General features: G+C 32.8%; 1 protein-coding gene across 1 annotated transcript; it reads right to left on the reverse strand.

Annotated features, from left to right (window-relative positions):
* Positions 1-1,376: 1,376 nt before the first annotated feature.
* Positions 1,377-5,188, reverse strand: LOC144847722 (SAM pointed domain-containing Ets transcription factor-like). The gene is made up of 7 exons (XM_078704218.1): positions 5,058-5,188; positions 4,699-4,775; positions 3,641-3,914; positions 3,262-3,459; positions 2,992-3,126; positions 2,597-2,752; positions 1,377-2,363 (listed from the first exon to the last, which is right to left on the reverse strand). The coding sequence occupies exons 2-7, from the start codon at positions 4,747-4,749 to the stop codon at positions 2,185-2,187; spliced, it is 993 nt and encodes a 330-aa protein (XP_078560344.1). The 5' UTR covers positions 4,750-4,775; positions 5,058-5,188; the 3' UTR covers positions 1,377-2,184.
* Between the last annotated feature and the right edge of the window lie 8,112 nt (positions 5,189-13,300).

Here is a 13,300-nt window from a genome sequence, read left to right on the forward strand (position 1 = left end):
CTCAGGTGTGCACTAATCCATGTACAATAACAAATAGTGTTTAGCAGCATATTAGCCCCTCTTCAGGTACTACTAGATTTTGGTGATGGTTGTTTTGTAAATGTTTGGCTTTAAATCTGACCATTAAAACTATTTTGTAAAACTGTTGTATACCAAGGCTTGTGTTTCTATTTGACCTATTGTATAGAACTGTTAAAGTCACTTAACAGCTTAGTTTAGACTCATGCTAACATTTATTAGACTATTGAATCATCCGAGCATTTGGTTCACAAAATGGAATGACTAAGATTTTATAACAACAGATAGAGAAAAAAAAAGGTATTAAAATAGTTATCGTTATATTATGAACTGTAGGCCTAATTCTAAAAAATAAATATAAAAACATTTTAAAGAAAACAAAATTCTTGGGAAAAATGCATTTTCTTTATTTTAGAAAGTATTAAAATAGTTATTGTTGTATTATTAACTGTACTACTAAGGAATAAATATAACAACGTTTAAAGGATACAAAATTCTTGGGAAAATATAATTTCTGTTTTTATTGAACTTAAAATCACATGTATCCAATAGTTTTTTGGATAGTTTGAATCATGTGTACCCAGTAATGATCATGTTGCTTTTTATTTTGAAAATGAAACAGTGTACAGTACCCAGACAGGATTCTTATCGTGTGATACCCCTGTCTAAGTTATGGTTTCATTTTCTTAAGTACAGTGTGTTCAAAAGAAATAATTATATATTATCATAGTATTTTGTATTTCCTAGTATCGTACCAAAGTTTCATACCAGATTTACAATTGGTATATTATGGTTAGACATAATGAACAAATAAAAAAAAAGCTTTTTTGTGAGGTTTTAAGAATTGATAGAAAATACTGTTTGTGTCTGTTTGTATAACCGCATTATAGAATAGAAAAAATTGTTCAAAAGATTTTATGGTAATCGCATTAAACAAAACATATAATCTGTTTTATTATTATAATTGTAACCAGGGCGTATTTGTGTTTTTAGTGCATTCTATGTTTCACCTTTTGTTGTTGCACATTTTGGATATATGACGCTTGATATGCGTGTCAATTCCAATACATACAGTAGTTTCATTGGGGCTACAAAGGAATCAAACTAGCAATAAAATCTATTTTTTTTAATGGAAAACCACTGTTTTTTTCGTCAATATTATGTTGCAGGTGTGATTGTTGTATATTGATTTTACTGGATAGTTTTTGGCCTGTTTCATTCCACTGCTGAATGTAGGTCTCTCCATCAATCTTATATTGTGTGAAGTCTCTTCTGAGCCCATTGGATGTAAGCAGTCACACAATCATGTCACACATTTTCACTTCATATTAAAAATCACAAAAATCACAAGCAAAAAATAAGTTTCTGTATATTTATTGTCTTCTTCTTCTTTGGCACTATTCTGCTATATATTTCTACATTTGCATGAAACGGAACTTTAAGCCTACCCTTTATATTAGCAATAAAATGTTCATTGAACATACACATTACAACTTAGTTGTAAATCTGCGAAACACATGTTTCATTTTTTTCAATACCTTAAAGTACTTAATTCTCTTAAACTTACTTAAAATATCTGAGAATTTTACTTGCATAAAGAATCCTAAAAAGTCTTTTTGTGCATTTTTCTTAAAATTCTTTAAAAAAGTTTATAAATAGTAATTACTGTAATTTATCAGTAAACAATATAACAAATTCATGTTATTAAATACGGTTTAAAGTTGCTTTTTATATCCTTAAACACGTAACAAATCAGCCCTCTGGCTGTACTCTTAATAATCTTACATAACTTGTAAGATTTAGCATTTTTAACAAAGCATAAATATAGCAAAGCAACGTATCATACTAATAACAAATGTGTTCCTAAGCGTTAATAGGCCATAATCTGCTACAACCATGTCCACAATTTGAATACATATATATGAATTTATAACCAAAAAAAAAATATTGAACATAAAATATATAACTTTAATTTCTTATTTACATTATTAATCTCAACACATACTGTGTGAGATTGTTTCAAAGTAATTTACAAGTATATACAAATATAATTTGATTATTGATATCAAAAATTTACATAAATCATCGAGAGATCAAAATTTGATCTTGTGAAAAATATAATCTGCGAGTCTTATATTACAAGTCCATAATCAATTTTGTATTTTTTTAGCATGGCTGAACAAATTGGTAGACAAGTCGTTGCGATACTTCAGTTTTTTTCATGATTGATTTCTTGTAGTATTGTCGAATTGATCGGCTAAGTTTGTCGTAGTTCATTGCTGGTCTGTTTTTACGCATTCCCCAGAGACGAGCGACCTCAACTGAATCTTCAATTTTGAAAATTCCTGAATAAAATATAAGAAAAGCAAGCATTTAGTATATATAAGTTTTCAGTAAAAGTTGTTTGTGATAGGTATTTCTGTAGACATGAATGGATTTGGTCTCAAGGTAAATTTGAAATTCGGAGAATAGGAGAAGTATCTGAGATACTTATAATGTTATCATTAAAGGAGATCTAAGTTCTATTAGGAATGTATTGTATATGAATTTAAAAAATGGTATATCAAAATCAAATTACCTTCAGCTCTGTTTAGCCATCTGATGCAATAACTGTACGAATCTGGTTGAAGCAAGAGTTCCTTGAGAAACTGCCATAGGTGAATTCCTCCTTTGTGGTTTGGAGTCATGGAAGTGTTTGGACCAGAAGCAGTTGGTGATGGAAGAGATATTTCATCTGTAAGAAGTAACAAAATATATTAAGCAACGATGAATTATGATTCCAAAATCTAATCTGAATGATCTTTCTAAATCATAAAACTGATCGGATTTGTTTTTCTAAGAGATACTGCCGGTTCCATTTTTTTTTAGAGATATAAACTAATATATTTATTGAAGAAGTTCAAATTTACTAATGACCAGTAAATACATGGTACCGAAACTTGGAAACTTCAGTTTTAGAAAAATGAAACTTACCATCACTGTTTGATCCGATACTTGTGTTGTCACTTGGGTGTGGAAACATATGGTCCATATATGTATCTTCTTGTTTGATCTCTGGCTGAATAAATTGCATTTGTTGCATTTGTGGACTTGGATACATTTTGGCAGCTAGAAATGGAATAATGTACAGTGTTATTGAAATATGCAAGTTCATAATAGAATTTCAAATTCGTCGTGATTTTAAATTCATAAAATTTATCTCTATTGTTCTGGCATCTAGAAATCTTAAGAGGAGATATTTACCTGTTTTCCAAATGTCAAGATGAGCATACAGAATGTCACCACATCTTGGGTCAATTTGTCGGAAGTTTAAGTCTGTTAACATACAGAGTTGGAACCCATTCATTGCAAAGCACTCCATGCTCGTTGGCTGCATACCATAATGATGGAATGTCCATAGGATCCACTTCTCTACTTGTTCATGTGTCCAGAACTGTGGATCTATATAAGAAAAAACAATTTTATGAATATTTAATTATTTTTTTGTATTCTGTAGTGAATTATATATTTAGTTTTATATATTCCCATTAAAAAAAACTGTTTTTAATCGTGAAATACTATAAGATGACATTTTTTAATAGTCCAGTAAATGAAATTTGGAGAATTAAAAATCAAAACTTACCTTGTGGAATATTAAGATACTGACAGGCGACTGTGATATCTTTCATAACTTCTTTCACAATAAGTTGCTGTACTTGATCCATACTTTCGTTTTCGTACGAGTTTGGGCTATCAAACATCGACTGTTCAACACTAACTGGTGAGTCTGACGATCTATCTAATTCTTGCTGTTGTGGAGTACCATAAGCAAACGGATTCTGAGCAAACATATGCGGCGAGTCCACGAATCCTTGGCTACGGTTGTAGTTGTTACTGATGTCTAAAAACGACTTATCCTGTGTAGAAAAAAAGATTTCAATCGTGAAAACACCGAGATTTTTTGTGAATAAATGTAAGTACGTTCTTTGTTCTGTAATCGCTGCTTAAAAATGGAAGCTACAAGAGAGGAAACGCTGTATACAGGAAGTAAGCTATACGTGTACAAGGTTACTGTTCTTATGCACTTCCTCATACGACTAATGGATACAGCTCACTAACCATGTTTTCAATGCGAAGATTTATGGAAAATCAACACAAGAGTACCACTCGTCATCAAAATATAAACTAAAACATATTTGAAATTGCATTTATAAACAACCGAACTACAAATTATTGCGCGAAAATCGCGCTAACTGTAAAGTTAATAATCACCATAATCCAGCATTATCATTATCACGCTAAATATTTTCGTTTATAATGATAGATTTAACGAGAAAGTTAAGTAATAGTCTTTAATCGTATGTTGAAAATTAATAATATATCGTGACCTCACATATAAGCAGTGAGTCATCAGTCGTGCCTGTGATTGGTCGGATGTGTTCAGGTATTGACAGAAAGGGGAAGTCCCGGTTTCTCCCTGAGCTACTCGAATACATGCCGTGTTGTTATTCTCAACGATAAGTACCATCAACGAATACCATATTTATGTTCAAGTGTTTACACTCTGTACTTTTAATTAAGATGATATGTAGTCTGAGTGAGTTGGACAAAACTCAATGTAAATTATCAAATTAATTTTGTAAACATGAGTGTTTTAGATGTTTGAACTATAATAATAAAAGTAATTGTTAAGAGTCTTACCTGTTCTTGTTGAAAGCTTGAAATTGGGTTTAATAGGCAAACTTCTCCCATCTTTTCTTGGTTTGATTTGCTGAAAACTGAAAAAAAAAAGCAACAATTGTTAAAATAATACATATTGTTTGTACAGCACCAAACAATTAAGTTAAACAATACGTAAATAAAAGTAATGAAATAAAGTAAAGTTAAAATGAATATTTCATTAAATAAAATAAGTAGTCAATTACTTTTATAAGATTATAAAAATAATTGATCTGATTCTCCAGGACCCACAACGTGGGTTTCGTTGATGACCCTCGATGGGTTATATTTCCCTGGTACGTCGTCAGTGAATACTAAACATCAGTTTCAAAATAGCTTACTTTGTGATTGTTGTTGAGATTCCAGCGTTGGCGTAAAGAAGCCTAGTAAATATAAAATAAATGTTAAGTTCAGTAAGTCCTAGTCTGTTGTTAACCCGATACGAGTTTTGGTTGTGAATGGTGTAATTAAAACATGCTTCTACTTTATGACTTACAGCTAGCTGACGTCATTGACCCGCCTTCTTCATTTCAATTCGATCTCGCAATGTGACGTCAATCGAGAGATACAGTCACTGACTGTTTTTCTGAATTCATGAATTATTCATTAGATTTGGAACACAGTTGCACAAGTTTACCAAGCTAAGATTCATTACTGTTTGTTTATAGTTTTCGCGCTCTGCTTACGTTCGAAATAAACATCAATTGTAGGAATCAATTTCAATGTTAGTATGAAGCTGACTATAGTTACTTAGCCTATATTGATTTTAATTCAGTTTAAAAAGTGCAAATAACGTCACAGCACAAGTAAGAAAATGTACCGGGCACACACGGTTCAATCAGCCAATGAAAACATACATTACGTCATATCTACTTTTAGGCATGATGAAAACGTGTTCAACCAATTGTGGAATGGTAAATCTTTACAGTGTTTCCATAGGAAGTGCCGCGGTCAACGACTCGAGCGAAGACTGTAAAACAGTATTCTGGCATTTCGCCATGTTATTATTTTGATATACCTATAGCGCATTGCCTTCACCAAATTAACAAGTGTAAGACTGAACATTATATTATGTTCAGTGAACTACCATGAGTGAACTAGCAGCGGTTGACCCTGGCTTAAATGATTCATGATTTTATGATTTTTTCAAAAAGGCAACAAAACCATGCACATAAAAAAATGCAGTGGCTTAGACTCTGATTACTCAAACAGTGATACTTTTCATACTTTAAGTTTTAGTTTTAAAAATTTAACTTGAATTTAATGTTTTTCAATTTTTGTAATTTTAAAATTCTAAATTGCATTCTGCTAGAATTATGCGTAAATTGAAGAAAACCAGTAGGGCCCTAAGATAAGAGTATTAGCAGGTTGTGTATAAATCGCACCACTTGATGACATTTTAAAATGTTTGCATGGAACAACAATTTGAGACCAATTTCCTTCCCTTTCGGAAAGGAACCATAGCTTTGTCGGATTATACTGCTGTAATATAAAACCACCTGATATTGACCAAGGCTAAATATGGACTTTAAAGATTTAATATTATTCTGCCCATTCTGCCCATTCCGCTATTAAATTCTACTGCTACAAAATCTACCGAAATTGTTGACATCAAAGCAACACCGACCTATTGGATATTTTACATGCTTTAGCATGTGGCCAGATTCTAATAATATTAATATTGATACGAGATGTCAAATCATCCATGACAGGAACATTTAGACGGATCATCGATGGCGCATCTTGCAACGGCGGGTTATTAATTCCAATACTAATTGTACCACAGATAAGACAATTAGTTATTGTCTAACTACAAGAAAATGTTTGTGGTAAAAAGTACGGTACGATGAAGAATTTCAAACCAGAAATGATTTTCTCACGAGAATAACACACATGTTTAGACTGAGTTTGCAGTCTAATAATAAAGTGTTCAGATTGTTATTGAAATCATATCTGCATCATATTTGATTTGCATATTATTATTACTGTGAATAAAACTGTTACATCCAGTTACAAAACTCTCGAAGAATATGAAGAAAAGCAGTTCGGCGGCCCCGCAGTAAAAACTCGCGAAGATGAAGAAAATGAGTTATAGGCCCTACAGTTACAAAACTCGCGATGAAGGTAACCAGTTAGGCCCTAACAGTTAAAAATTAAATTAAATTTGAAAAGATTCTTATTTGGACAACGTTTTTTTTTCTTCAAGTTTGGTCGTTCTGAAATAGTTAATTGCAGTGTACATTAAAGTAAGTGTACTTCCTATTTTAAAATGGAACTTCCATGTTACATAATACATTATGGTTGTCAAAATAAGATTTGTTTAATTTGTCCATAATTTCCGCCCATAAACCGTGTGATAACTCACGAGTAAACAGTATTGTGATCATAAGCTATGGACCCTGCCAGATTAGGGAATTTCCCTTGTTCGGTAATCAAACGTGTCAAGTGACATTTGTATACCGGTGGTTACACATTGGGGTTATCTTTATTGTTGATACCACCAATGATGACGTCATTCATAAATCACACTGGAGGTGAATGCACGGCAAAGTGCCCCTTGGACCATGATAAACATTGCAAACAACATTTATTATTATAATTTTTATTTTCACCTTGTGTTGAATACAACTAATTAAACTGAGGGTATATTGATTAATACGATTAATTGGGGAGTATCTATATTATTTAATTGCTACTTAACCAAATTAATATCACTTACAAAAATGTAATTATGCACAGTTTATAGTATTTGGACGACTTATTGCGGTTCAAATATTGACTTTATGGTCTGATTGTCGGTTACTGCACATAATACTGCACAGTGATTTTTCTTTTCTTTTTTATTTTCTCATTAAAAGAAACATTAATAAATATTTTTCTAAACAATTGTGATGGCGATCGCACCCCGTTAAATAAAGAAGAGGAAATAGAAATAGACAGAAGGGTTAATATTCCTCGAATAGGCTAATAAGCGATTACTGATTTTAGTGTAAAGCAACTTTGTTATTATACCATGGAGTTTTCCTCAGTGGATCTGTTCAGAGTAGGCCTACGTTGTACTTGCAGTACTGTATAAACATTATATAATTGTACTATTTGATACTTTGACCATAACACACGGGGTAATTCTCGTGTATAATTATTTTCTCGAGTGGTTAAGTGGCGAGTAAGACATCCCATGATATTGAACGGCGCGATGTTGAATCATATATAGACAAGTTTACGCGATATAGGCCTACATGTAAATGACTTTGTAGTTGAGTGTAATAAACTCACGGTTATCGACCTTTGTGTACATATACTTCAAATTATATTATCAATCTTGCTACTATTTGGTTTGTTTTCATCTGATATCTTTCAACCGTTAATGATAGTGATGTTAGATTAAACTATTCCCTGTTGCTGTGCCAAATCAATATTAAATAATACATCGTAAAGCAAGTTGTTAATGGTATACGTGCCAGTCATTAATTGCCTTAATCATTGAGTGAAACATTGCAAATATTATTGGAAGAAGAGTATGACGTCACAATGACGTAAAGTCAACTAACGATTTTACTATACGCGTTTTATGAATTATACATATTGATAATCAGTGTCAATATCATGTATACACTTTCACAGAATTAGATAAATAAATATAGACAACAGGTTAGGTGGCTAGAGTCATGTTGTCGATTAGTTAGAGCGTAGGTGTATCACTAGAGAAATTAATAATAATAGACTTGGCAAAACGCTTAAAAACATCAGTTGTTCTTGGCATTAATATCAGGTCTATGCGATGATTTGGTTTGCTTAAAATAATACATAATAGGCGTATTCGACTGGTCACTCGCTAACACCTCGCCGTGATCTAATCCCCTTGCTCACACATTTTACATAAACAGCGATGCATTTGAGGAGCTAAATCTGCTGCTCTGCACACAGTCCTGTCGACGATGAATACAAAACTACACTACAACGATTCAAACCAAAAAACCTGTATAGCCTACAGTAGAGCTTCCTTTAGGATATCTTGCCGCAGGGGCTACCCCTCTCAGGCGACAACCATCAGACGACAACCCTCCGACGACACACCCATATTAAAGAGATATTTTCCTGTGAAACGAACGATAGGAAATAGAAGACTGTGAAATGGTGGGTCCCTTGGTGTTCCCTTAATAGCTCATGTCTCATAAATTGCGTATAGTATAAGGTTAGGCCTATAGTAGTAGTTATAGTGAGCCTTTGACTAACAGTTGAATCAAATATCTTTATTTAATTGTTAAAATTAGGTGTATGCCAATGTAAGCCTATATGCTTTTTATAAAGATTTTTGATCGTGAAAAGTTAAATTATAAGTAGTATAATGGATATGAAATTTCACGGAAAATACAAATCAAAATACGTCACGGTACAGTTTTAATATTGACACACTTGGTGTCAATTAATTTTCACAAATGAATGTTTCTCTCCTCAATGTTGTTTCCTCGAAACGTCATTTGTATTATTACTTATAGCTATAGGCAAATACTACGCTTATTGTAAACTTTACTAAACATATTTTCATCTGAACGGATGAGAGGTGTTAAATAACTTCACCTAAAATAATAACTTTCCCTTTGTGATTAAATGTATCTTTGTATGTTATACAGTCACCATTCAAAATATTCTATTTGTAAGTGATCAGATTTTCTAAAAATACACGGTGCGTTTTCAATGCAATGCTTCAACTATAGGCCTAGGTCTATTATATATCGACAAACAAAAAATTGAATATCCGATGTGAAAAAAAATCGTTTTTCCATAAAAATAAGTACCAGTACATTAATAATTTTGAATAACTCTATCATTTTTACCGAGCTTCAGAAAATTAACAATTTGAAATCCAACTATTAGTAGGCCCTTAGATTGTAGCCAGTTTTCTGTGGAGAACAAACTTACTAAATAACAAGCTCGCGTTCATAATTATCTTTAAGCTTGGTTCCGACTAGGACGCAACGCACGGGCGTAGACGCAACGCAAAGTGACCAATCACAAGCGATTATTCGAACAGTCGCGTGTGATTGATCAACTCTCTTGCGTTGCTTCTACGTCCTTGCGTTGCGTCGCTAGTGGGAACCAAGCTTAAGGGCGCGTTGACTTTACGTTCTTTTAATATCGTATTGTCAATGACAATTATTATTGTGACTTTTATAATATTGCATACTGTATTAAACTCAACGGAAGTAATAACCTAAATAAATAATTCTGATTATATTTCGTCGAATCCATTAATTGCCTTAGAGCGCGGGACTGTCCCTTTTTGGAATGAGTCAGCCCAGAATTATGCGGAATATATTATAGCATAGAAAGTGTTGGATTTGTTGCCAAGGCTTTTTATGAAACACGATTTAATATGGCTGATTGACAATAGAAGGCAGTGCGGCTGCTGCTGGCGGTGCATTGACACATTTTAATAAAAGCAGTGTCACAGTTGAGAATATAGTTTTTGTTGTTGATTCAAACAATATATTCTTTTATTATTATGATTTAATGTCAAGGTCGAATCTAGGTAAGCAAAATGCTATCGGAAGACAACCGCATAGTTTACTGAGGCGAACTTTGTGGTTGTGGTTGATACGTGCACAATGCACGGGGCGTCGGATATTATGTAATGTAACAGTTTAATGGAAAGTTTAAATTGTTCCGACCATTTGTCTATGGTTCGGGGGTCATTTACGTCATATCATGTATCATGTTTTATTTAACCATATTTAATCCAGCATCTGCTGATCATTTGGGATCCTCAGAACAGAATAGCTTTATTTTCTATATGGCACCCGGTATGGCATCAATACTCATCATTATCATTTCACCGGTGTCACCACACCCAAAAACTATCAGTAGGCCTAGGCCTATTACATTTATAATGTCAGTGAAATCTTAATCACTTGGTTAGGGCACCAATTATACACACAGATTGTTTGGGTTCGAACCATACCAATACCCAATGCTCAACCAACACACATGCATGTTCTCCTTGGTGGTGGTGCTTACCATGTTTTATAGTCATTTTTCTATATTTATTATCAATATTTTGTCAATAAAAGCGGATACGAGGTACGGATAAAATACACACGTATGTTACAATTGAGAGAGAGAGAGAGAGAGAGAGAGAGAGAGAACCGCAACGTATGGGTGGGTTGGTGGTTATAACAGATCTCTAAAAGGAAGTCATTATGTTCTCGTAACTATAGTGGGAACCCGAATTAAGATGAGATAGAAACTTATTTGTGAAATGCGCGTGTGATTACACCTTATATTAGCAATGTCAATATCAATCTACAGTATTGCTGGTACTGTATTTGTCGCAGCCAGACAAAGATCAAAATACTGTTGATAGAGTGCCTTGGCCTGACAAAGCTTTGAAGCCAATGGTTCAATTGATGCGGTTTTGAAACACTTTTCTGTGTTAAAATTCTCTATTCCTTAGGATTTATTTTTTCAAAACTCTGTACTATATTCCGATCCTGAAGACATAAGGCGATTTTTTTTCCGCGCGAATCGACTAATCCGCACGTATGTATAGGCCTAAATTTCCATCGATTTTTTGAATGCGCAACCAATCGGAACTCTGTAATAGTTGATTCGCGTGCTTATATATTACATTGTATCTAGCGGCGAACCGGCTTTACATTTTTTTGTCTCGTGAATGTATTGCCAAATTCACTCAATCCTTTATTATGAGTCAATAGATATATTAACAAAAAGCATACCGTTCTGCTTTGTGGATGGTAGTAATCTTGTATAATTGGAACAGAATAGAATATTAGAACCATTCTGTATTGAAATTAGAGCAACCACAAACAAGAACTTCTAAAATCGTGTACATATTCCCTTTTATGGTGAACATGCTTATTAGACCCTATCATTACCCTAGTTACCTTATTTACCCAATCACATAATACTGTACCGACACAGATAACCTAATTTACTGGCTTAAGGAGATATCTAGATAAATAATAGACGAAATACAACTATTATGTATCAATAAATCGCGAATAATTATCATAAGAATTGATGTAATATAACTGGACCGAAGTACGATCTAATTTAACAAAAGACAGCTGTCTGGTTGATCACGTGACACAATTCAGGAAACTGTTTATTATAGGAAGTTTGTTTGTAGGGTTATGAGTACAATACCTGTATACAAAACATGGTTGTTACCGTGTTTTATGAATGCTTATCTCAAGATAAGGTTTAATTTAATATAAATCAGAAAATTCATCATGAAATAATATACAAATTATAAATGTTTATGAATGGAATGGTATAAATAATGGCATGATTTTATATTGTAAAATGTTACGGTTTCAGCCTTCTGGCTATTTGTGGAGTTATTGGTCTTTTTTGGTCAATAAATATTATAACTGACATTCTGAAATTAGGTGAATGATGAAATGTTATATTTCCACGTAGAAACGATCGTTAACTAGTGCGTACTATTGCACGCCATGTGACCCACAATCGTCCAATCAAATGACAGGAATTTATTTAAGTGTTATATAACATCAGTTTATTAACAGGGTAATTAGACTTATAATTGCACTAGACATGGCTTGCATTGATGATGAAACGACATTCGTCGGTGACATGCGATTCAGGAATGCATCGCCAATATATTGGTTGGACCATGGAGCTTTTTAGCTTCATGGTTGAACATGAATGATCTCACTGGTGGTGAAAAAAATACACAATAAAAATAATTCATTAAGCGACGTAGTGCATTAAGTTAGCGAGACTGTTTTAATGTTAAGCTCTGTCTACACTATATCAAACGTTATGTGACAAAAAATTGTGTTGGGCACATCAATTTTTTTTTGTCACATAAAGTTTGATGTGTAGACAGAGCTTTAGAATAGACTACTTGGGAGTATAGAAATGCTAACATTTATTTTAGTTTAAATCATGGTACTGCTGACTCTTGTAGTTATAGTAATCTTATTTACTTTAGCAGTCCCTGACCAATCGTCTCTGTATATTTTATATTATGGTTTGTTGGTAAAATAAATAAATGAAATGAAATAAAAAACACTACAGATACAGTATTTTACCATCTTCCGAAATCATCTCACGGGAATATGTAAAAACCCAGATTTTAAAAATATATTTGTAACACTAGTACAATACTTTCATCACGAATTAGTTGTTTATGTTTATTAACCTTGGTTAAGTTTATCGCGTGTTTTTTTCTTTTACACTTTCGATTATGCTTTTAATCACCTCACGCAAGTTTTAACACGAATCTCGCATTTTAAAATTATAACAATTTGATTATTCACGCTTTACCCACGTTAAAAGGCCAAGTACGAAACAGTGTTATAGGATTCTGTTTTCAAAAGTACAGTAGTTAACTTTCAGTTTAGATAAATTACATGTTTTATAAACTTATAAACAAATTGAGGCGATCAAAAAGTGTGTGTGCGTGTACGAAATGAACAAATACAAAAGTATAGTTCCCACAAAATTGAGGCGATCAAAAAAAAATGACGAAAAAGAAACCTTTGTAATGTAAGTGGCAAGTTTGTGTGCGTGTACGAAATGAACAAATACAAACGTA

The sequence above is a fragment of the Antedon bifida genome, chromosome 7 (genome assembly GCF_963402885.1).
Source record: "Antedon bifida chromosome 7, ecAntBifi1.1, whole genome shotgun sequence".
NCBI lineage: Eukaryota > Metazoa > Echinodermata > Crinoidea > Comatulida > Antedonidae > Antedon > Antedon bifida.

What these genes read in the sequence shown, in the direction of transcription:
- LOC144847722 (XM_078704218.1), bottom strand. Translation starts at nt 4,749, where the DNA reads ATGGGAGAAGTTTGCCTATTAAACCCAATTTCAAGCTTTCAACAAGAA. An exon ending in TCTTGACATTTGGAAAACAG is followed by an intron (nt 3,127 to 3,261) that starts GTAAATATCTCC and finishes TTCCATTTCTAG; the next exon opens with CTGCCAAAATGTATCCAAGT. An exon ending in TATCGGATCAAACAGTGATG is followed by an intron (nt 2,753 to 2,991) that starts GTAAGTTTCATT and finishes TACTTCTTACAG; the next exon opens with ATGAAATATCTCTTCCATCA.